This window comes from Excalfactoria chinensis, chromosome 5, assembly GCF_039878825.1.
Source record: "Excalfactoria chinensis isolate bCotChi1 chromosome 5, bCotChi1.hap2, whole genome shotgun sequence".
Taxonomy (NCBI): domain Eukaryota; kingdom Metazoa; phylum Chordata; class Aves; order Galliformes; family Phasianidae; genus Excalfactoria; species Excalfactoria chinensis.
Window position 1 is genome coordinate 5,889,855 of NC_092829.1, and position 25,973 is coordinate 5,915,827.

Below are 25,973 nucleotides of genomic sequence, written 5' to 3' on the forward strand. Positions count from 1 at the left end.
TAATAGTATCTTACATCTGACAACCACATTCTGTTTTTTGTAATCTTTAGGAAGGGAAACAAATTAAGACCTGGGACTGTGGAAAATGAGAAGTAAAAATATGAGGAGAAGACGTGGATTAGTAATAAGTATTCTTTCCTAAGTACCAGTTTGTTGCCTTCAAGCGTGTTGCTCAGAAGTACAATAATGGGATCAGCTTATTTCAGGTGTTTCCCAGAATCCCTATTCCCACCTCTGGCATATATGTAAATCAGCCTCTCCAAAATCGCTCTTCCAGAGCTTCTTTTCACAGGACCTAAACCAAAGCATTTTGCTAATCACAGCAAAGGGCTGACAATTAAAAAAGGCAAACAATTGTCATTAAGTTGGAAGGGACAAGCTGGGTTTCATTTTTAACTAAAACAAGAGGGATTCATACTAAATTCTCCACCAAGTCTCTCTTGCCCTCTGTGTAAAGTTTAACTCTTATCTGGTTTCTTTGCAGTAAGAAGTGGCCCAAAAACTGCATTCAAAGTAAGGTAAATCTGAGAATTGCAGTATTCTGAATGGTTATCACAGGCTGAACCACGTGTTTGAGTGTTATTACACTTGTGAAGCGTGAGCTGCAAACAGCAGGGGGATGGATTTGCACTGAAAGTAAGGCCTCATGAAGGGAGTTTTTATTTAGCAATTTACAGACTTGAAAGTCACATCTGACACTTGGCTCAAGGAAGCAATGATGGAAGCCATCAGAGAACTTGGTCTCTAACATTTCTTCCTTTTCTCTGCAGTTGCTGGAGAAGTGCTAGATCCCTGTGGTAATGAAGCCTAGCATCTCACACAAGAAGTAACCCATTCCTCTGGGTGAGTTGTTTGGAAAGGTGTGAGGTAACACAACAAACCTCTTTCCCAATTCCCTTCTGTGCAAATCCCACCTGCATGAGGTTGCCTGCAGCAGTGGCAGCACAGGGGACATCACATCGAGGACATCACATTTGCTACTCTCAGCAGCAACACAAACACATTTTTAACACAGTAAGCTGTGGCTGGGCTCATGGCATATTAGGCACCAGAGGAGCCACGCAAAGCCTTGGGAAGACAAGTTTCAGCAGTATGTCTGCCCAAGAGAATATGCTGCTGATCTAAGCCTGGCAAAGTAACAGCCTGCAAGCAAAGCTCAGGCACGCAATGATGGTGATCTGCTCAGGTCTGCTGTGAGCTGAGCTGCTGTGCCTGTGTAAATAACATCAAAGCTCAGGGGGCTGATAACAAACAGAAACTTAGCTGGAAATGGAAAATAACATAGCAGTGTTGCCTCTTAGAATCACAGAATCACCAAGTTTGGAAAAGACCTCCAAGATCATCCAGTCCAGCTGCACACTCACAACCAATGTTTCCCCACTAAACCATGTCCCCCAGTGCAGTATCTAAATGTTCCCACTGCACCATGCACACTGCCTCCCTTTCAGTTGGAGGAAATTAGAAGCATTCAATTTAATTAATGTGGGAATGAGAACACAAAACATTTTTTTAAGTATTTACAAGATTAAAAATAGCAAACCTCTGATTTACTTTATCATCATTCAAATCCAGTGCAAGCAACGCTGCCCTGAATCGATATTAACAGACAGCCTGCTGAAAGCTCTCTGAGTGAACTACAGAGTCTTTTAATGATGGCAGCTTTCTAAACAAGAAAATGGTATTAATTCATGGACACTACATTAGCAAATCAGCCCCAGCCCGGATCTTCCCTCTAACAAATGCAGTTTACACCTCTGTTTTTCAGCGGATGCTGCCAATCCCTGACACGTCTTGATCAATGATGTGTTCACACACAAGTAAATCACTCAGTTTGCATTTCCCTGGCTGCCTGAAGGATGGGGTAAATCAGCACTGCTTTGTGTAACAGCTGCTGAGTCTCTGTGTGCACAGAACAGCACATCAGCACTTGCAATTCTCTTCTGCAGCCATACTGTACTGTTCAAAGCTCCTTGAAAGCAAGGCTGAATTGCCATGCACTTCTCAACAAAGACCAGCAGCGAAGTAACAGCCTGACAAATGAGATCAAAGCTATTTTGATTTAGACACAGAAAGAAGCTGCGTGTCCATGCAAAACAAAACAAACCAAAACACAAACCAACACAAAAAACAAACTGAACACCTCTATAATGCCAAAGGATTATCACGACTGGGCTCAATCCCACTTCAAACAGTCAGAGGGGCTTTGCCTCACAGCAACACAGCTGGGACCTCAGAAGGAGGTATTTAATTTAGAAATTAAATTCAGAGCAGAACTAGGGTACACTGGTACCTTGTGAGACTAACGTGGCTCTGAAACGCAGGCATATGCAGAGATCCCCACTGTTCTCCTCTGTGCCTGCAGTGAGGACTCGGCACTGCAATTGCCCCCACAGCCCCAATTCCCCATGGTGTGCGTGACCTGGCCTGTGCCCAGCAGAAGGGAGATAATGAAGTGGCAAACAGGAGAGGGAAGAGAGCGAGGCACAAGGGAAAGTCAGGTTCACAGCAACAAAAGAGAGAAAGCAAACCCACTGATAGTTTTTATATAGCAGCCTCTCTGCTCAGGGCCAGCAGTCCCATGCTGTCTGGCAGAGGCATAGAGGCGAGAAGTTAATGCTGTTGCAGCTTTCTCTCTGAATTACGCTGCTCTTCTACCTAACGAAGTCATGCATGGCCCTCCAAGGACTCACTGACTTCCCTGCAGCGACTGACTCAGATCCCTGCGCCCCTGAAGTGGAGCACAAGGAATTATGCTCAGAGGAGCAAAAGATGAGAGCAAAGTGCTGCAGAAAGCCTTAAGTCAGGATGGACATCCATCCTTCTGAAAGTGGGTCTCAGCAGGAGGGCAGCACGGGTTGTGCTGCTGGCCCACGCTGGGTGCCATGCACATACACAAGTCTAGACACCTACCTGGGTCCCACACACAGGTCCAGACATCTCCAGAAGTGGTGCCAGATCTAAATCAGTGAAACAGCCGTCTAGGAAATAGCATAATGGAATAGTGGCCTATCTGGAGATAACTGAATACGATGAGGTCAAACAATAAAGAAAGAAAATTGGCTTAAGTGAAAGCTTCTTAGAGCATAATGGAGGATGCAAGGTCTGCTAAGATGTGAGCAAAATGAAACCGTATTGATTCTGGAGGGTATAACTTATTTGCTCTGTAACTGTGCTAGACTGTAGCTACAGCTAAACTGCAGTGGTAGGACTTCACTTCCCAGGACAACACACTCATATAAAAAGAAGAGAAAAAAATAGAGACAATCAAAGACCAGAAAGGGACAGGAAAGGGCAAAAACACCCAGAAACAAGTTGTAACAATTTTTTTTTCTCGTGGAGATGGATGAAAGAATTTTGGGGAGTTAAAAGGCAAAGCTAGACTGTGAGATGTACTGAGAGGGGAAGGTGGGGATGAAAGTCATCCTGCATGCTTAAACTGAGCTGACCTTATTGCTGTCATAAAAGAATAGGGGAAAAAATAAGGATAAAGGTGTGTCGTTTTTGGTACAGGTGAATAGGAAAATGGGTAAGTGAGGCCACTGCCTTACACAGCTGACAAAGGTGTAGTTTGCCATGGTCACAAGAACTGCTGCAGTAATAAAGCAAAAAAAGTACTATGAAAACCCGAGCATGCAGTCACAGGCAGCACAGCTAGAGGCTGATGTTGCTGTGTTTCACCTTCACAAGTGGAGATGGCTGTCATCATGTAGGGCTGGGGAAGCCCCCTGTGCCTCCTCACCTCCCCTAGGGGCTGTGAGCAGCCTGATGAGTTGGCATGTAGATATTTTGAGTACTGGGAAAGGCTAAGACAGGGGAAGGAAATATATGCTTTGCCATCAAGAAGTGGATCAAATTAATTGCCAATAGGCAAGCCACTGAGCTGCAAGCCCATTCTGAGTCAAAAGTCATGCCAAAAGCCTGCTGGACATGTAATCCCTAACAGAAGTGGATGTGTTGGATCTGCCCTTCCAGAGGCTTGATCCTGCATTCACTGGTACTCTTGCTATTGGCTTGAGCCAGTAGAGGAATAAGCTGCACATGCAGAAGAAAAGTACCAGGAGTGAGAGACTGATGGGGACTAAGTAGCAGACTGGGAGTAGGCACCTTCCTCATCACAGGACAGGAGCCCAGAGCCCTTCTGGAGTCCCCAAGAGCTGATATACCTTACTATGCACTGCAACTCCCTAAGCAGCACATCTCCCTGCTTCTCTTCAGCAGTAATGATGGAAAAGCTTATTTTTCCCATTTAGGTTTGGTCTCCACTGCTGTCCCACATGGAGGAAGCTCCTGCTGACAAGCTGCAAAAAGGGGTAAAAATGGATGATGGAACTGCCTGTGTGTAGATATAGAACAGGGAGTTCCCAGAACAATTTTCCCCACAGCTTCCAGTTACCTAAACCCCACGCTTTGATCCCTTTCTATCTGAGCATGTCATTCCCCCAGCCGATCAAGACTGAGTAGGAGCACCAGCTGGACAAGTGCAAACAGCTCTGCCATAATTGTGAAAGGTTTACAAAGCTCAAAACCTGCAAAAATCTGCAGGTTCACCAGAACACATGCAACCTTCAGCAGCAAGCAATGCACAGAGCAATGCCTTCTGCCTCTGACACTGCTTCTGCATCAGGACACTCAAAGAGCCTGAAAAGTGACAGAGGAAGAGAATCCTGAATGACCTTTGGTACAACCTTCACTTTCAGGAGACAGAAGCACAGAATTCAAATTAAAATATAGCTTTTAAATATATATATATATATATATATATACAACAACAAAATGATGTATGATTCACTCAAGAAACAACACATGATTCATTAAAACCTCAAGCAAAAACAGAAACGTGATTTTAAAAGGAATTATTCTGACCTAAAATAGGCAAAGAGAACATTTGTGTTAAGAGAGTCTGATGGCCTCACCTGCCTCATACTGTGCTGGTCGAATTAGATAACATCAGTTGCTCACAGCATTGTCCCTGGCTTTAAGGATGTCACATGGAACAGAACAGAGCCTCTCTGGAGGGTATTTCACTGCCTTAGAGGCACTTCCTTTCTTCACATTTCCTTGGCTCATTCCTAGCACATCTTCCAGGAGAAAATGTGCCAGAGACCCTATATGGCCAGATGTCCTCTCCTCGGCTCCTCCAGATTCATTTAACACAACTCTTCTGGCTCACAGTGCAAAACAGCAGTACGCAACCATGTACCTTAAAAGCTGAATAGGGAAATCTTTGCTTTACTGAAGCATGCGAGAATTTCAGCTTTGCTTTCAGAGGGCCCAAAATCACAGATTGATTTTTCCTGCACTTCCACAGATGGTGGTGATCTAGTAGTTTGCTGGAGATGGTGCACTAGTTGGTATCAATGGAAGCAATGTGGAGAAAAGGAAAAAGCTTTAAATGTATCTCAGCTGAACACTTGTTTTCTGTGGAAACACAATTGGTAGCTTAATGCAGGCCATCCTTCCCAGTTTTTGACTATCAATAAAATGTGTATTACTGTATGGGCGTGGGTAAAAAAAATCGATCTTAGTTTCCTTCCCTTGGCCAAACATCATGGTTAAAGCCTGCAGAGCCCTCACCCCAGCTGCATGAAATCTTGAAAGACACTTAATGAATTAGACATTATTAATATTCTTTTCCAACATCAGAAGGCAATACTTAACTCTTTGAAATCTCACCCCAATTTCTGCTTTCTAACTTCCAGTCTTCACAGGAGGCTATGTAATCCCATTGCGATTTTATAGAGTATCTTTCCAGATTAATTATTTTCCCTATTTGGAAAAAAAGAAGTTCAAAGTCCTGCCTTTGCGTTGGAATGTACATTAGCGATGTTAGATGTGCCATAAAGATTTCAGAGCACGAAACAAGATATGCTGCAATGCTCTGCAATTACAGATTAAAAGTCACTTCATCACCATGAGCAGGAGGACTGCAGGTTGAAAAGCGAGCAGGCACGCTCACTTTATGCATTCATAAATGCAGTGTGGTGGCTGAGCTACCTAGTGCACAGAGGAAGAAAACAAAAAGCCAGAGTTGATAACAGCAAGCTGAGCAGATGCCTTAAGTAGGTCATTCAACATGCCAAGCCTCTAAATTCTATTTGGGAGTGAGAAAATACTATTTCCCCACTTCAGTGTGACTTTCTCTTCCCTGTCATGTGGAACTAACCTTCTGTGCTCAGCACTATTATTAATTTATTAGCCTTTTGAATGGTGAAATTGTTTCACAGTCTACAGACTACATCTAAGTGCTTGTTGGGGGACAATGCAGCACAGACACACGTGTGTGTGTATGCACCCACATTCATGCAAACGTATTTGGAGAAGCAGACCTGATGAAAGAGCAATTCTCTGTCTATATATTTTTGACAGAAAGAACAAACAGCCATTTTGTTGAGCACAGAACTGCAACGAGTGTATTTTTGTTATAATTAAATGTCAAAGCTTACAAGTGATGACTACGTAGAAAAAGTGCTAAGCATATTCCTATTGAAATCAATTAAAGGGTGCAATGATTTCTTTTCCATTCAGATTACATGACTCCAGCACAAATTGCTTCAGTACAGTGCATCTCTGCCTGCCCACTTTCACTTACTGAACAACTGCTTTTTGTCCGCCTGATGAAACTGTTCTGGATGGCGTGGCTTCTCTTAAAGGCTGAACTCACAGTCAGACACTTCATATCCAACAGGGAATTGGGTACACTTTCAGCAGATATGTTGTTTGAAACAACCCCCTAAATAATTTTACTTAACATGGCCTGGATTGTATCCCCATTGCTGAAAGCAGTATGAAAGCATCTGTTTTGTGCCTAGGAACAATACCCCACAATTTCTGCAAAAGCAAGCTCTGGCTCAGCACAACTTAAATACCAGGAGAAAGACTTTTCCTGAAATAGCTCTTGAGTAGGAGACATTATACGTGGAGTTCATCTGATGTACCCTTGGTATTTAAAAGTTAGCAACTGAGGACTGTCTCAAAAGTCAACAGAAAGGGAATGATTCTCACATCCCAGATCAGGTATTGATGAGGGACCAGGCAACTGCCCTCTGAAGGAAGCAATCCTCCTCATGGGCTATAGAAGTGGGTAGCTCAGATGTGACTGCCCAACATTTTAGTGAAATTAATTCATGTACCACACTGCCTTGATCTTCCTTTGACTCTAATGCCAACAGATGCACTCATCTGACGTTGCCCTTCCTTCTGCAAAATCCAACCTCTTTTAGAATTGCTCTTCTTGCTTTGAGTCACTGGCACCATGGCACACACCACGTACCTAATGCTCCCTGAGTGCTTTTCCACTGGTGTGACTCCCTCTGCCAGAGCCCTTCAAGGAGCCACACTGCCCAAAAAAGGTACGTGACTAAAGAAAATCCACAGAAAAACAGCCAAGTGATCATTCACCTTATGCATCCCAGCACTGCAGAGTTGAACTCCAGCATGTTGGCCTGACAAGAAAAGACCTGGGGGAGTCCCAGGAAGCCAGCTGAAGTGACAGGTTTACCATTTTGAGAAAGAAAGAAGAAATTTTGACACAGTGTACATGGTGTTATCTTGTCCCAAGAAATCCCCATCAGCAAGGTCTGAACAGAATGGTCATCCGAGACTGGAGCTGCTGACATGTATCAAGCAGGTGAAGGGAGATGCTGAAGTCAAGACGTGGAGGACCATCTGATCAATAAAAAAGCAAAAAGCCAGAAGCCCCAAAAGCAGCTTTCAAGCCAAAAGCCCTTTTTCAGGACCAAAGTGGAGTTAACAAGCTTCAAGTCAGAGGTAAGCTGACAAACTGGAACCAAACCTAATTATAATTCAGCTCTTCCAGACTCGTGCACAGACAGAGAGGGACAATAATCCCATTGCATCTACTTCTTGCCAAGGGTATTCTGTGCCATAGTTGGTATGTTAATGAGCACAGGAACACACTGAAAATGAAATCTTCTTTGAAAGAAGCATTTGTAAAATACTCCAGTGGCCAGGGAGAAACTACATCCAGAAAACTGAAATTCCAGTTCTGTTTAATTCCTGTTCCTGCAGAGGCTGAAATTATCTTGCAAAATATAGAGGTAGCCTTGATACCCTATCAGGTGAGATGTCTTAGCCGCAGAAAAATGCTTTTCGGCAGCTAGAGGTTCTCAGTTAATGCTCAATAATCTATAAATCATTGTTAGGAGATTTCTCTATGCAAATGAAATTTATATAACCCACATCAATCTTAAAAAAAAAATAAATCATAAAGATTAAAATTTGCAGCCGCGATATGAATTAAAGAATCCCTTCACCTGTTTTCGAGATATGTCCTTCTAGCTAATTAATTTTTAGATGGAGTGCTCTTTGAAAGAACTAATGGATAGTGAGCATTGCTGATTGATTAAAAAATGAGCAGGAGGGTTTAAAAAGTGAGCTGTGAATGTAAAATTGCTACCAAGCTTTATTAACCTTGCCATATTAAAATTCTCAGCTGTTGAAGTGAGAGAAGCAAGTATTAATGTAGTACTTTTGCTGAGTACTTTTTATTTATTTAACATCAATAAATTTCTCCTAGTTGGTCTGTGCCCTGCAAATCCATCAGGCTATTCTCTTCTGATCTAGCAGGTGAGAGACTGAGCCTCACCTCTGAGGAGTCTGAAATATGGACTTTCTCAGACTATCACATATAACTTTATACATTATGCAACAGAAAGATAAAAAATAACAACAACAGCAAAGCAAAGAAAAAGAAAGTGTAATTCATATGTCACCCTGCCAGGATTGCTTCTTGGAGCTGCAAATCTATGGCTAATTTTTATTGAGCCATCATTAACCAAGAGCTACAACATTTATTGAAAGGCCTGTTAATCTGCAATGACCTGAAAACATCAAGAGTAAACTGGGGGTTATTCAACACTGCAAACAGTGTGCAATCTCTTGCTGAAAGAAAGGGAAAAACAAGAGCAGCTGCCTTACCCGTTTCCTCAAATTACAGGTGAGCGTGAGGTTCCTCGAGAAGGAGTTGGCAAAAGCAGTATAAAAGTCCAACACTTTAAGCAAGGCTTCTCGTTTAATAATATGTAAATCGCAGTATGTCAGAGCCCGTACATTGGCACACGCGTGGGCCAGACTGGTTTCCTTCCAGAAGATATCACCAAACACATCACCTTTACCTGAAAAACAGCGGGACAAAATTTGTTAACAGCTATGTGATGCTCTCCAACATGCAAATGATTTCCTCCCAAACTTTCTTATGCTTCCGAATAAGCTAACATCAGCTCCCAACTGTGAAAACTAATAAGGGTAAAAGATTTAAAAATATCTGAGGTATTTGAGCATCTTTAGCAATAGCCCCAGGTTTTTAAGATATTTATAGATAGCTCTGCAAAAGTGTCACAGAGCATAAAAGCCAGGCTGTAAAGGTCTCGGTGTAGCTGAAGATGCAGGTAATGGATTTCCCAAAAGCCCCTGAATGTAATAAGTAGTTAACTAATGGTGAAATGACTGAATATTTCTGAGGGTCATTCCTAATTGACACAGCAACCCTGCTTTCACTGATAGCCTATGTCATTCAGGCTACTTTTTCACCATGGTTCTGCAATGCTGTTTAAGAGTCAGCTTCCACATGCCACGGATCACTTCTTAAATGCTCATTAAACATTTTCACTTCAGTAAGAAAGGTAACATTCCTTCTAAAAGCCCACTAAAACCATCCCTGAGACTTCTAACCTCTAAATACCTGGGCTCTAACTCTTAAGCAGATCCAACAGCCAGCTTCCAAATCCAAACATATCTACTTACATAGGTGGTTCTGCTTAAGTCTGTATTTAAATATTTGCTGACTGAGAAAGGGTCTGACCCCAGAGACACCTGCATATTTAAACAATCACAGCCAGACATGAACCACTGCACATCAGTGCAGGCTATGGGCTGACCTGCTGGAGAGGAGCCTTGCAGAGAAGGAGCTGGGTGTCCTGGTTGGCCATGAGCCCATAAGCCAGCAGTGTACCCTTGTGGCCAGGAAGGCCAACAGTGTCCTAGGGCGCATGAAAAAAGATGATCCTCCCCCCCTCTGCTCTGCCCTGGCAGGCCACATTGGGAGTACTGTGTCCAGTTCTGGGGTCTCCAGTTCAAGAAAGGCAGGGAACTGCTGGAGAGAATCCCATGGAGGGCAACTAAGAGAAGTGAAGTAGGCAGAAGTCACCCATCACTGCCATGGGCTGGGTGAGGGCCTCAACATGTGGCCGGTGGCTGACAGCTCAGATTCTGAAGCAGAAACTGTGGTACTAAGGGCACTTACGAAAGAAGGTTGCTTCAGTCCCCGGCGGTATCCCAGCTCTTTATTTTTGTAGTTATTAAGAGGAAACTAGGAATCAATCAGTCAGTGGTAGTATCTCTATTGATTTTAGGTACCTCAAGCAGCCCCTTGGTGAAGGTTTCTAATTTTATAGTTTGGGGAAAGAAAAGGTAATACATTTTAATGCTTCTTACTCTAAGGACTTGCAACATTTCACTCAGCTCTATTTCAGGAACACAGAATAATTTATCCAACCTTACTGCCCTTTGGGGTCAGAGACTATTCCTCTATTTCTATTTCAGCCTCAGGTATCCCATCCAGTACCAGGACTAACATTTCTCATGTAACCTGTACAGCAGAAACATCTCTCAGAAAGGTTACAGCATTTTCATTGAACTGCTTTAGAATAATTCTACAGATCGAGATGCTATTAAGATGAACTGCAATACATAATATTGCTGACACAGTTGATAAAACAAGTTGCCTTAAAATGCCCTCCTTATCACAGAGCATTTCCTACAAACATACAACTTACCTAACGTTCTGTTTCAAATTACCCTTTGCAGTTAATTGCCTTTCTCTCTACTCACAGTTTAAAACCTGTTTCACAGACGTACTCGGCACAGTTACATAATTCATAGAAAACAGACCATTTTGGAAGTGCACAAAATTGCTTAATGGATTTGCTCTCTGAGGTGGACACAGGACAGAATTGAGCCTTGGTTGCAGCAACTGCAGTTAAACAGAATTCAGTAACGGGGACCGATATGATTTTCCTGCTGAAATGAGAGCAAAATGGTTTTTTGTTGGTGTTTTTTTTTTTTTTTTTCCTATATTTAAGGTAATATATAAATAATTCAAGCTGAAAAAGCAGTGGATGCTGACTCAGAAACTGTGCGACAGAATGTTTCTAAATCACAGACAGATAAAATCACCATTCATAAAACCGAGATCTCCTCATCTTCTGCAGTTCAGTGAGGCAGGAACGACACCGCGTTCCTCTGAATGAGGCTGAGAAGATAAACTGAATCCCAGCGCTCTTTCATGGGTCAGCAGTCAGTGCACTTAAATGGGGAAGTGGTTACTTGGAGAGACAACTTAAAAGGTAAAGATGGTATTTGTCTGCTGCCAGCACTCACTGTTTGGCAGGAGGTGACTATAAGAGGCCCAAATGCTTCCTTTAAGAAAGTATACTTCAGAAAGTACAGAACCTTGGAAGCAATTATGACTTTTTGAATTCCATGTTTTCCCCACAGCTTCCCAAGTCCCATTTGCTCTTTGTGAACAAGTTAAGAACAGTACTGCATGAAAAGACCCAAGCAGATTCTCCAATACAATGCACACTTCCTCATAAATACAGAGATTAATGTGCTATACTTCATCCTTGTTAACTGCAGCTCACCGAGTGGAGAGCAGTAATTATTCATTCCAGTTATATTTTACAAAGTGTAACTAATGGGATTTTTTTCCCTTCTTTCTTAGAATCATAATTAAAAATATACCTGGTAGGTTTTAAACCCCAACTACTCAGAACTCACCTCCACTGGTGCAGATTGTTACAAACATAGCATGCAGGCTCTTGTTCATCACTGGTTAAAACGCATAGCTAATATTGGTGACTGCGTTGAAAAAGAATTTACTGTAGCTGAGCATTTGCTCTATCAAATAGTGTCATTGTGCTCTTGCAGTATGTTGTAGTTTCAGTGGAAATAAACAGAAGGCATTACTTGTGGAGTGACCTACGTATATGTCCATACATTAAACATACACACATATCCCTGCATATATAGAGAAAATTAGACAATATGCAACTATATAATAGATAATTGTATTTCTATATGTTATCATTTTATATTATGGATAACTCTGCCACACAGAAGCAGGGGACTGATGTTGTCTAACATCTTGCACCATGAACTGAGTTTCCAGCTTGTGAGACAGCAGCTCATGGTTGGACATCGCAGGTAAGGCTATATGAAACTCCCCAGGTGCTGGAAAAGGGAATGCAGAAGTCCTTCAATTCACAGAGAGGAAAGATTCTCGTTAAACATCCTCTCAGAATTCCTACATAGCTATAAAAATGGCAAAATTTACTTTCTTCAGACAGAAATCAAGCTAAAAAAATGTATCAGTAGAAAAGATAACTTGATAGAGCTTCTGGGTGAAAGCCTGGATGGGCAGTGAGAATACATTCCTGATGGAAAACTGCACTGAGAGGCAAAACAAATGAAAGGGGCAAAGGTTTCTCCTTAAGGCAATACCTCTTGTGGACAGGAGCAAATGTGGAAAATATATGCAGTGCACTCCTAGCTAATAGGCCAGCCACACTACTCCCTGCTTTAAAACATCTCCAAAGACCCATCGGTCACACAAGCAAAAGCCAGACATGATGAATAATGTAGGTTTTCCATCACGGTACACTTAAATTGTCTGTTACTTATGAACAGCAGATGCAATACAGACCAATTTTGTTCCAGAATCAGTAAAATTGCATTATACACAGAAAACACTCACCTAATTTGCTCAGGTACCAATAGCCATGAAATGATGGCAGGTGCACAGAAATGGAGGTCAGGAAACAAATACCAAGTCCCTGCAGCCATAATTACATTACTGCTGGTATATATATTCATACACACACGCCTGTCTGTGCCTATACATCGGCAGTGAAACCTCTGACTGTCAGACAGACACATCCCAAGCTGATGAAGATGTGATGAGGAAGGCAGAAATATCCAGTTACTTGCAGCAGCCCACAGCTCTGCAGTCATTGGGTAAGCAGGTAAGCAGCTCCTTGCCACGAGACAACGGTTGATCCAGCTATGACAAAACAGGATAAGGATTGGTGCAAGCTCACCAGCTGTCTCCTGCCAGCTGGGTTATCATTGCTCCCTGTGAGCACAGTCCATGATGTGCAGAGGTGACTAACAGACTGTGAGACAGGGCTCTGTGCCCTGAGAAGGTTCTGGTCAAAATTTCAGCCTTTCCTAGGGTACCCTGAGGAGCCAGGACTTTAATGAAAATCAGTTCACACCAGTCAGACATCCAGCTTGATGGGACCACACATATCAACATGTAAAAGTGCAGAATGAATGGAGAAAAGAGCACTTCTAGCACTCAAAAGATTGTCAAAATAGCAAGCAAAGAACGATTATTAAGAGACTGTGCCCATGATTCAAGTCCATGCTGGCAAAGGCACTTTACATTATTATGTACAGTGCAACCTTCACCATCTGCACCTATATACACAAAATAAACGTATCCTTTGTCCAGCAGTCAGACTGCTGCAATAAAAGGGAAAGGCTGATACCCTCCTGTCAGCGATGGGTTAATGGTCCTCATCTCTCACACTTTTAGCACAAGTCTCCTCTTTGTTTTTTTAAGAAGCCCCAGCTCCCCACGATGGGAAATCTCTATTTAGATCTGATACTTGAACAAGAATCCATCCTTCCTGACTAAAGAAATAAGCTTGAAATCATGACCTTACCCACCATCTTCAATGCTCATAAGGCAAATCAGGTTGGCTCAGACTGTTCACCTGATTTAAAAGAAATATATCATATGATTGCAAAATATTTTTTTTTTTCTTGCACTGCCAAGACTTTGGAGCTCCTGGGTTTGGCAGTGAAGCATGCAGGTCTAATTCAAAAACATCTCAATTCAGTGGAAGGAATCTTTCTGACAATGGAGGCTGCAGACTGCATCTGCAGCACACCAGCTGGCACTAAATTAAGATTGATGCTTCATATTACAGTTAACTGTGGTGCAGACAGAGACAGAAATGTTTTAAACTTCTGAAATGATGTGAAAAATTGAACACTCCCTCTAACTCCGTCAGTAAGAGCTAATAACACCTTTGAACAAGTAACAGTAGGAATAAATCTTACACGGTACTATGCGTGTTAACCCAGACCTGTAAGATAGGACTCATTCCAGGGAATATGCTGAAGAAGAGCTGCACAGGGCAGAGCTGCAAACACACCACGTCTCAGATCAATACTCCTTTGAGCACAGTACAAAATAGTTTCAGGTTCAGCACTTGAAAAAACAGCCCATATCACCTTAATTATTGCAGTCCTGCTGGCCAAAAAGCTTTCCTTTCTGAATCATTTGCCTATTAGTTAATTTAGAGCGTTAACTCACTGCAACAAAATGGTGTTATCCTACAGATGCAATAGGACGTGGGTAATAATGTGCACCTGGTAGCACATTACAGAACTGCTGCTTTGTAGATTGCTACCAGGTGCACATTATGAAGGTGGGGAAACTCAAAGCCACCTTGACTTATTTTACTTCACTTAAAAAAACCCCAAACATTCATTACATAATATTGAGCCCATTTTAGGTAAGGACAAATTTCCTCCCTTCCTTCCAAATGAGAGGTGACTCAAGCTGCAGCCACATTAATTAAAACCACAGAATTAGGTACCAACGCTATGAGATGGGATTGGACTGACAGTTTTTCACACCGTACACTTTATCACACGTGGTCAGTCTTGTCCTGCATGAAGCACACACCCAGCTGAGTAGCACCATGGAAATTTCAAGTGTTGATGCATGGATCCCAAATTCTGAATTACTAATGTGTGTGGAATAGAGCGATGGAGCCTGGGTTGTCCAAGAAGAATAAATCCAGTAAACAACACTGTTACACTGGGACTGTATGCAGAATACGCTGAGAATTAACATGCAACACATGAAGATAGAGAACTCAACTGAATACACACAGGATCAGGATCCTAAGTGTGGCTGAAACACAAGCTATTAAATTTGTATTCATCCTGGCTTGGCTATCAAAATTGAATCTGTTTAGCAGCAGCCCCCAGCCAGGAATTCACTGCTCAATATATTTCTATCACTACACAGTTGGAGCAATAGTTTTAATCAGTTCCTACAATCAACATTTGATCACGGTGAGTCATTATTTTTTCGTTGGTAAAAGGATTCCTCCAAGCCTCGCTGATCAATCTGCCTGGTTTAAGTTACTGCACTATTCACAGACTCAGCTGTGCTAACAGTGGGAGCTGCACAGCAGCTTGCAGGCACTGGGCTAGCATTGCCCCTTACACAAAAATCCTCGCCAGGAGCAAATTCAGGTTAATTGTGGTAGGGTGAGCTGCTCAGTGCCCTCTGTTAGCAGATGCCTGGTTCCATTAGAGGACTTCACACAACCTTAGTCTTTCTTGAGACATTTCTGCTGGGAACATCTCCCCACACAAAGCAGTGGCAGATTGGCTGTTTACTGCTGCTAGAGGTGGTGGACAATTACAGATGTGCCTTCTCAGGGTCACCTCTCTCACTAGGAAAGTTTGGTTAATTAGAGACAAGACTGTTTGCCCTTCTCCATTATCCTGGCAACTGCATATGAGGTATGTTAAAATGACTGGATCTGGTTTTCCCTAGCAAAGCAGCTCCCCTTAACTCCAGCTCTGAGCACAGTGCTCACTCTGCCAGTGCAGTGGTCAGTGCTTGAGAAAGGCAGAAGGCTGTCCCCAAGAAAGACACCTAATGAGGGAAACACCTAATGAGGAGATACCTAATTGGGTACCTGGGTATCTTCATTAATGAGCCCTATAAGCAACTCAATTGGGTTCATTTTCTTACTCTACCAATTTCTGCAGTGGTGATTACTGAAGTAGCTGGGCATTTAATTACACACAAATGATAACAAAGTGGAATCAGGGGGGAATGAAAATATAATGATGTAAAGCTGACTGGTCAATCACTGGGTTTCACCAGTGTTCAAGCACAAGATATGCCAAGGCTGGGGCCTTGGAGCTATCAAAACTGCTACTACACAGTTTCTTTATCTTTTAGAGCTCATGAATAGCACTTGGGTGGGACACCCAAGCTCCTGAGGACACCATTTGAGCAAGGAGGGAGGCTGGCCACACCAGCTTACCATGGCTGCAAGGAAGGGAATTGCAATCAAGGAAGATGAAAAAAGGAAAAGCAGCAGCGTTGAGAAGCAATTTATGCTGGGATCCAAGGGAGGACAAAGCCTCGATCTTTGGAGAGAAGCATGAATGAATGTGAGGGACAGAAGATGCACATTGTTAATCTGTTTTGACACACCTTCCTGATTGATTCTTCTACAAAGACATCAAAACTGCTCTCTACAGGTGAGCACAGCAAAAAGAAACCACCAACCCCTTCTCTCTGCAATGCAAATAACACTACAACACTTGGATGAAAAACACTATTAAAACAGTAACTGCACAATACCGGTTCCTTATGAAGCACAGGAAGGAAGCTCTACAAAGGAGCAAAATGTCCTGCTATCCTCCTGCTCCCACAGTAGAATACAATAAGGACCAGGTTCTGAATGTTACCCAATTTCAATACAAACTTCTGCTGGGGGATGAGGAGGATGGACAGACGGGTGGTACAACTCCCTAAGTGTGAAGACATCTACTTGGAGTATTCCAAGTAATCTATGCAGATCTCCTCATGTTTGGAAGAGGTTTTTAAACCTGGTCTTAACCTCAAGCAGTACCATTTCCCTTGTGCTTTAACGTCTTGGGGGAGAAGAGATTAAAACAAATTTTCTTTTCTGCTGCCTGATACACAGTCGTTAATTTCAGGGGCAATTGCTGTCACTCTAAATGTCTCCACAGCTACATCTGAAAGAGATTTCCTTCCACAAGTGAATTTTTAGGATACGGCATCTCATAATTACTCAGTACGCTGTTCTGTTAAATAATCTGTCAGAGCAAAAGGAAACTTCTCAGCGTGCCTATGATTAAAATAAGCAGTTTATCTCACTCTAAGTCAGATTTAAGCATTCTACCAGTCCCCACAGCACACAATGAACATAGATCAGAGTCCACGGATCGCCTGTCAGCAGCCATGACAGAATCAAAGTCACTTTTGGTAATTAAAGATAATTCACTATAGCTAGATATGGTTAAAGGGCTCCCTAGCCAAATGAAGAATAAGATAGGTACTGGATTTACAGCACATACAAGCAGGAAACAAAAAGTTCTCACTGTTTTACCAAGCACAATATTCATTAGTAAATGCAATAAAGTTTTGCATGTAATCCACTTAGTGATGGCTTACAGTTCAGAAAATTATATATTTATTGTTTGTTTGACTGTAGGACCCTGAAAACCATTTTGTTTGGTTAAATACTGCCACTTACTCGTAAAGCTTTTCTTTTTTTAAATAGCTGTGGGCAAACATAAGAGATCCTTTTATCATTGAAATTAATAATAAAAGCGAGATGGCCCAGCAGGCTGAAGTACAAGGAGTATTTTGCTAAGGAAATTACAGACTTAGGAGCTTTCACCATGACTTCACATCTGAATATGGGAACAGATTCATTCTTACATCAAATCTCTCTTGTTAAAAAACCTCAGCATATTCTAGAGTACAAAAAGCTGCAGCAAGTAGTTGAAAAGAGCATTTGATGTACCTACCCTGAGCACATATTCTCTGTACACAGCCAGTGCTGATCTCCATATCTGCCCTCTTTCCACATGCTGGCACAACTTTCCAGTGCCATCATGACCCTCATTTCCCAGCAATCACCCCCATGAGGCACAAAAGAGACCCATGGTGCCCTCTGGGTCTGCCCTTGCATGAAAGCAGCAGCACAGAAGTTCAGTGACATGAGCAGTCCCGTAGCTCAGGAGCACTTATGTTTGCCTTCAGAGAGTCACATCTCCAGTTTAAGAGAAGCCAAATAGGTAACACTGAACAGAGATGAGTTCTACAATAAACAGGTCTATTATGAACAGGCAAGATGGACCCTTTCCCAGGAGAGCCATCCACTGTTCATCCATTCTGTTATGCCTCTGAGGACAAGCCCTGTCTCAGCACTGGATGCTGGCCACTCAATTCCACCTTTTGCTACAAAATTCCCAATCCCACACAAGTTAGCTGGGGGGGGTCTGCATTTGGCTTTTTCCCACCTACTGCTGGCAAACCAGACACTCCAGAGGAATGGTGGGGGGACTAAAATGGAGCTCCCCCAGTACTCAAATTTCTCATGAATTCAAGCTGGAATATATGGTGTACCCTGATCTCTCCACACAGACACACCAAACAGTTTCTGTTTTGAAGAGCCACTTCAGTAAGAACAACAATTTTGTTTCTTCGAAGATACTGTTTGAAGGCATTATTCTTGGCTAGAATACAGACAAATGGAATGCCCAGTGCAAAGTGGAAATCCTCTTGAGTGACAGTTATAAAACAGTGTGCATTTCCTCTAGCAGACTGTTTAAAAGATGCCATTCTCTTCTGCTTAGGGACACTGTTAACTGTGACCAGAAAACCATAGTAGGCAGAACAAGCATTCTCAATGGAATAAAAGATGAAGGGTTTGCTCCTAGAATGATACCTCTTGAGAACTAGCATCCTTATCTTATGAGAAACACTAACCTCCCATAGTCTCAGCTGGTGTAAGGCAAGAGTAGCAAATATTCAACCTTACACAGAAGTCAAATGTATCCCAAGCACCACCGTGTCAGTAGAGATCACAGTACCTAAAATAGCCACCACCTCGTCGTCCTGGATGACTTCTAGGGATCCCGAGACCACAAAGCAAAGAGCATCAACACTCTCCCCAGCGTGATAGATGAGGTCCCCCGGGGCGCAATGGATCGTCTGAAACTCCACGGCCAGGGCTCGCAGGCAGCCATCGCTGGCCAGCCGGAAGGCAGGGTGCTCATTAAAAACTTTCCGGTTTAGGTGCACACAAATATCTGCTCTCATGTCCTTTGGGCAAATCGAGAGAACCTGAATGAAAGAAAGACAAAAATATAATCAGCTGGGAACGTGGCTGAAGAAGCTTAAAGATATGCAAAGGCAGACCACTTATAGTCCAAACCAAGAGATTTCATTACATATGGAAAACTAATCTTCAGAAGTGTTGATGTAGATGACCACTTACCAACATGTATCCAAACACACCTAGGGTTTCGTTTCAGCACTGTATAGACATACAGTAAATAACCTGCCCTGGAGGGCTTACAGGCTAGAAAACCCAAAGAGTTTGAGATTAGAGCAAAAAGAAAGTACTAGGAAACCTTATGAAATGTAAAGCAAAGGTGAATGAAAACTGCCCAGCAAAGGTGATGATGTATTTACTGCAGATCAATTAAATAAGGCCTTTTATTAAGTCCTTACCTTCAATAGCTTTCCCTATTGAAACAGTAAATACACCTAAAGAAAAAAATGAAAACCTGCAGGTGTTATTAGGCATGTAAAATGTTTGATATTTGTACATCCTCCTAAACACACCAGCATCCCTATAATTCTGAAATGCACGTCTCTTTCTGCGTGGAAGCTAATTGCACTGAGAAACATACAAAACCTTGATACGCTTTGCTAGGATAAATAATGGAAAAAGGAAGAAGATGAAGAGCACTCTGTAAGAGTCATGTAAAGAAGAATGCAGGTCAATAGCACTTACTAATTCCTCATTGTATGGAATTAATCTGGCAGCTTGCCCTGCAGACAGTTGGTGAGAAAGGGACATCGGGTCAATGTGCTGACTACCATTGAAAATTAGCAAACAGAGGGAGACTCTGGAAACCCTGAATAGACTTAGGGGCAAATGGTCATATTAATTCAGAAGTAAAGTCATGACTTTCATTTTTGTCTCATACTCAAGAGGTATAAAAGAAGTTACTGTAAAATACTGCTAAAAGATCAAAAAGCATAGAATGGGAAAACGATAAAAATGATTTTCTAGTTTGATTAATAAACTCTAGATCCTTTCTTGCCTCAACAGATCAAAGAGCTTTGCTGTCAATCAAATAATGAATGTAAAAGGCTGAAATTCGAGTTCATTCTCTTATTCTCTGTACTGTGACAGCAAGTTTGTATACAGATGTACACTTTCCCAGTCTACAAGGGGTTATGAAACCATATGTACTAACCTCTTCCATTATGGGTCAGCTCACTCATACTTTTCATATCAGTCCCAAAATACCTGGTAAAATTATAGTCTAGAAGGCCTTGATTCAATGCTTCCAAATTATATAGGTTAGTTGTACCAATGGACAACTCTCTTCAAAAACATGCTGTTTCTGAAATGTGTTTTGTTTGGCTTTCATCTAATAGCCAGTGATTCTCATCATCTTGCTCTGATAAAAGACCTGCAATCATCAGAAATCTCTTCCACATCTTGGTGTTTGTTAAATATGATTGTGAATACTCTCAGTCTCAACTTGAATAAACAAGAAAGATGATGCTTCTTGTGCATAACATGCACAGCATCTCCTTGGAAACTTCCCTGTCTTACTTACAACAACCCTCCCAGACATAGCAAGTAATTAAATTGTATTTGATTTGATAGACTAGGTTAATTTCACTTAATGCTATTTTTCTATAACAAAGTTTTGTACAGAACAGGTTCAAAAACTGGAAGTCCGTTTTATTGTAAAAATTAATAATAAACACATCTGACAAGACATATTCTCCATAAACAATCATTTGCATCAGTAATAATATCTTGTCCGAATCACTGGTGAACATATTCTGTATCACTTCTTCCATAATTTTATGAGGAGCAAATGTCGGTTTCACAAATTTACACTGATCTGAATGACCTCATTTAACGACAGAAGTATGAAGACACCTTTATTTTTCTAGTTTAAAAAAATGCATTTGGATACTTCTGAATCAAACAGAAGCTCGTCTTTATTTTAAAACAGAAACATGCCACCTCTCTTCTCAATAATAACTGCATGAAAAAAATTCTGCTTTCTTTGGCATCATGATTGATGATTTTTAACATTTTTATCTCCTGTTGGGTCCAAATCATTGTTATGAACTTCTCATGTCTCTAACGCTTCCACAAATGTAACTGCTTTTGACTTAACAAGGCCACAAGCTGTGAATTCGCCAACATTGTCCTTAAGAAAAACGTGCGTATTCACACATGATTTTGATTTTCAAATTCTATCTTTTAAGCTTCCAAACTGCATAAACAATGGTTGAACAATGCCTTAAATGCATCCAAAATCGATTAAACTGTTGCAGAAGATGTTAATGTAAGACTCAGGTACATCCTAGGACCCCTTTGTCTTTTGAAGGGTAAACGAACTGAGCTGGTCAAAATGAAAGCAACTTGGATGCAAAGAAGCATTGTGTTTCCTCACAAATGCAGAGTCACATACAGGTTATTAAATGTGAGAGCACAAAGCATCACTCTTTTTGTAGTCAAAACAAACATATCTACCATCACACTTTGTCAAATAAGGAGCCAGAAAAAAATACCACTGCACACAAAAAACCAGTCTTAGCATAATGCAGGAATTTGCTGATGCTGTGATAAAGTGATTCTCCTAATGGCATATTACTGTATGGAGATATATGGAGATATAATTTATCAACAAGTACAACGGTAAATGAGTGATGATCCAAGAGTTAGCCAGGGATTAATATTCTTTACTTCAGTTTTATTGCCTGCTACTCTGCTAGTACTGAGATCAGAGAATGAAATAGATGACAAAATTGAAAGAAATACTTAATACTGGAAGATTTGTTAAAGAGGCTTTGACTAATCAAGACAAATGCTGGGGGGGGAGGAGGAGGGAAATAAAAGAGAAGAGCGGAGACAATCTTAATATCAAGGTATTTGTTTAGTGTATGCTGCAAGGACAAGTGTTTGTGAGCTCCAAGCTGACTTTGCAGCAATAGTTCTTGTGTTTACAAATACCAACATCAGGAATTCAGGATGAGTCTCAAAGAAACAGTCATTTTCCCTGATATCACTTTCAGCTATACTGGAAAAAGGGGTTACTGGTGACACAGAGTGGGAGTAATTTTCCTGTTTCCACAAGAAGAGCAGAAAATGATAAAATGAGCACCTCAACTTGAGAACTACTGAAAAAGATCCTTTACTGGTAACACTAGAATTAGACACTCCTCTTGTGAAAGGTTCTTACCTGAGACATCAGCATTTTCAAGGTAGCATGCAGCTAGAAGGATACAAAGGAGCAGTGCAGTTGTAGGTGGGTCCTATGGTTGTACAAATGCACTTACATGGTCGTAAAAAAGAAATTCAGTTAAAGAAAGAAGATAACCTGTAAAGCTCAATTTGTCATTTCTCTTTCAGCAAAATACCTTCAGCACTTTTGTTAGCAGAGTAAAAGTTCAGCCAGGACATTTGTTTGAATCCTCGTTTCAGCAGTATATCTAGAAACCACCAAGACAAGCTTTTGAAGAGGAAATTTCCGTAGAGGATTCAAGACCTTTCTCGGTGAAATCTGCAGGATATTAAGGTTGCTGACCGCAATGCTTTACTAACTGATGGCTTTGGAACACACAACTTAGAACAGCTGCCCCCAGGGACCTGATGCATGTGCTGCTACAGAAGCTGCTCCATAACAAATCTGTAGCCACAGACTTCACAGTCATCCAAACATCATTAAAAAAATAAAATGGAATCTGACAGTTTCGATGCAAAATTGGAGGAGAAAACTGAAGCTTCCCCAGAGGAAAACCTGACTGTGTAAGTGGCATTTCTAACTAGTAGAAGCCAGGATCCATGCCACACGTGACCAGTGCACATGTATCCACAAAGATCTGAACCATAAAAAGCTGAGGGAAGAGAAAGTAAAGCACAGAATAACATTTATCACCTACCTTCTTTTTGCAGGAAATTAAAACTTTCCAAAGTCAGCATTAAGCAATTGCTGAGCTCTGCCCTAAGCACTCTCTGATTCCTGGCACTCAGCTGACACAAAGCAAAGCGTACTCAGTGCAGAGACTCAGCACTGCCATAGTCACTAGAACACCCTACAGCACATCCAAAAGGCTGGCACTAAGTGAAAAGCTCATGGTTGCTGCTAGAGACTGAGAAATGCTCTGGAAGACTCACAGGAAATTGGCAAAAAATACTTTGCTATATTTTCCACTTAAGATCTGGAAAGGGGGAAATAAAATTCCCAAGGAGGTTCGATCTGATTTTTTTTTCCTCTCCCATCCATCTCCTTGACATGCTCAGGCAGTTTAAGATAAGCCCCTTGCACAGTTCAAAGGCCTCTATAGGGAGCAGAGATTATAAAGAACTCAGAGAGAAGCCAATGAATTGAAACAAAAACTGTACAGATAAAGAATGTGTCCAAATAATAGCTTTTAGGAAGGGTTTAAGTACTATAAAAAAAATCTTTGCCAGCTAGAAAACACCATGGGATGGCTTAGCAAACATTACAGAATCTGTTAAGACTTGTTAACAAAGAGGACGGAGGCCAGTGAATTACAAATGGTATCTCTTTGTAATTCTCTTTCAGCACAAAAATTCTCACTTTCTCAGGGCTGTACTGGAGAATATATTGATTAACGTTCAAATGAAGAGCTTAGACAGTCTTAACAGAGGAATAACAAGGACTGTTTTTTAAATGAATAACTGCAGCAAGTATTGGAGATCTTCAGTAATGTCAACTTCAATAATAAACAAACTCCTATGGCTTCTAACCTGCCATAGTCCAGATTGGAAAGCCACTCTGGGCTTTCAGACATATCTGGCAGTAAATGAGGTCAGATCTTTCCAAAAAACATACAACCTTCTAATCACCTGACCAAATTATTCAGATTTTTAGAAGGTTTTGGCTCATTTGAGTGTTGAATTCTTTTGCAGACCAAGCTAGATGGGTTACCTTTTGCACTGGTCTGGAGCCAAAGAGAGGAAGAGAACAGCTGATAAGCAAATCACAGAGCATTTTCCTGTAATAAGCAGATAATTTTGGAAGTAGCTCAAAGGTGATGTATGGAACTGAGCAGCCATTAACCCTGCATGCATTAGGGTAATTCGTAATATGTCACTGAGTATCCTGGCACTAGGAACTCAGTCTAAGCAGCAACAGTGTTTTTCATTTTAAATTAACTGCCTAAATCCCAAAGTCACTTGGATCTGAAAAATCAAGTCTAGTATGCTAGTCTAGAGCTTGAATTGTTTTCTTACTAATGATACATGACCTGAAATAGTGATCACAATGGTTAAGTTTAGTAGTATAATATCAAAACTAACCACATTTTATCTGACACATTAGAGACATTAAATTATCTGCAGATCTCTACAGCACATTATATTCAGTATTGTCAAACACAACAGGACCTGGTTAGAGGTCTGGAAAACTGCAGAAGGATAAGAAGTATCACAATTTGCTGTAAGAACTGAACCGGTTCTTCAGTACAGAGCATGTTGAGTTGCTTAATGTACAGGAAAACATAGCAAGAACCACACTAAGAACATCCACTGATGGGCAAAAGTAATGGACTTTTCTAAATTTCAGTGCAGTTAAAGGTTTTATTGAGTTGGGTTTTGCAATAATCTCCATCACAAGCACAGTCATGACTTTCTGATGAGGCAGAAGATAGCAGAGTACAGGGAATTTCATCATAACAGTTATGCTTCTTTTAAGTGACAGAAAGAAAAATGAACAACAGAAACAATATAGCTATTGTCAAAGAACCTCTCAAGTCACAATGTTGTTTAGATTGACGGCTTTTGGCACAAAGGTCACCCCTGAAGAATGGAATTGATCAACAGTTTTTATTTCACGCTTCTGCTGGAAGTGGCTTAATTTTTTAACACGCAGCATTTTGTAAAAACATCTTTTAAGGCGGAAAGTAATAAGAAAACAGATCTGAAGAAGACAGAATCAAAGAATGCTGAGAGTTGGAAGGGACCTCCGGAGGTCCTTGAGATGTGATCATTCCCCAAGGTGTGGTCTCTGGAACTGACAGTCCCTTTGTCAGCAACATCCCCTTGGTGGCAGTGCTCAGGGAAACACTCAACCCATCCACAGCAGGTGATTCTACCCCCCCGGCAAACAGTTCATGAGCTACCCTACAGCCATCATTTATAGAACTAGCATTTCCTCAAGTACGAGAGGTTCATAGTTTAACCTGTTTCAACCCAAACTCAGCGCATCCAAGAGACAAAGATAATTGTGGACAATCTTTCCTGGTTCTGCACAGTGCATACTGGAGGTGAATCATCCATATCATTCATTAAGGTGAAACACAAAGCCCCACTGGTGCACAGGCCCCGTGCTTGGACCTCTGCGAAGGACAGTGAGACCCTGACCGTCTCTCCTGCAGCCCGCTCTCCAAAGAACCGTGGATTGCAACTGTACCTGGTCCTAGCTCAGCTCTCTGAGGTGAGGGGAGACTTCTTGTTCACCTCGTCCCGATCTGCAAGGAACGACCAACAACCTCGCCTCTACAACGAAACAAAAATACTTGTCCAAATGGTTTTTACCTTCCCTCTTCAGCACGGGATTGTGGATAGCTGTCACGCCTAATTCTGTAGATCTCTTTGGCCATGAAGATTGGAAGCCTTCTACATCAGTCATCCAGGAGAAAGTCCAGCCAGCAATTACAGACATGTCTATGTGATGGGGCACCGTAGTAATGGCAGCCTAATTTCCCTGTTTTTCTCTGGGTACTGGTAATTCTTACTGTAGATCTTGGAGATCTTATTAAGAGCAAACATAACTGTGCTGTGCTTCTGTAAACTAATGTTTAATAAAGTTACAAACTGTGTCTATTTACCATAAACCTATCTCTCCTAAATGAAAGCTTAGTGGGGCAGCAATGAATAGTTTTAATACTACTTTCCCATGATTTCCTTTTCAGTCATTTCAATGTGGAATTGGCATTCATTTGAATTGCAATTGATGCTTAGGTTCAGACTGAATAGAAGCATTTTCTTCTTTCAACCTACAGCTTTTCTGAACAAATTGACTGTTAAAAC

At 41.5% G+C, this 25,973-nt stretch overlaps 1 protein-coding gene across 1 annotated transcript in view; it reads right to left on the reverse strand.

Annotated features, from left to right (window-relative positions):
* KCNH5 (potassium voltage-gated channel subfamily H member 5) overlaps window positions 1–25,973 on the reverse strand; it is a 140,584-nt gene that overhangs the window by 17,114 nt on the left and 97,497 nt on the right. The window contains exons 9-10 of the mRNA XM_072337190.1: window positions 18,748–19,000; window positions 8,938–9,134 (exon numbers count right to left, since the gene is read on the reverse strand). Of these exons, the coding sequence (XP_072193291.1) occupies window positions 8,938–9,134; window positions 18,748–19,000 (450 nt within the window). The remainder of the gene's footprint in view (window positions 1–8,937; window positions 9,135–18,747; window positions 19,001–25,973) is intronic.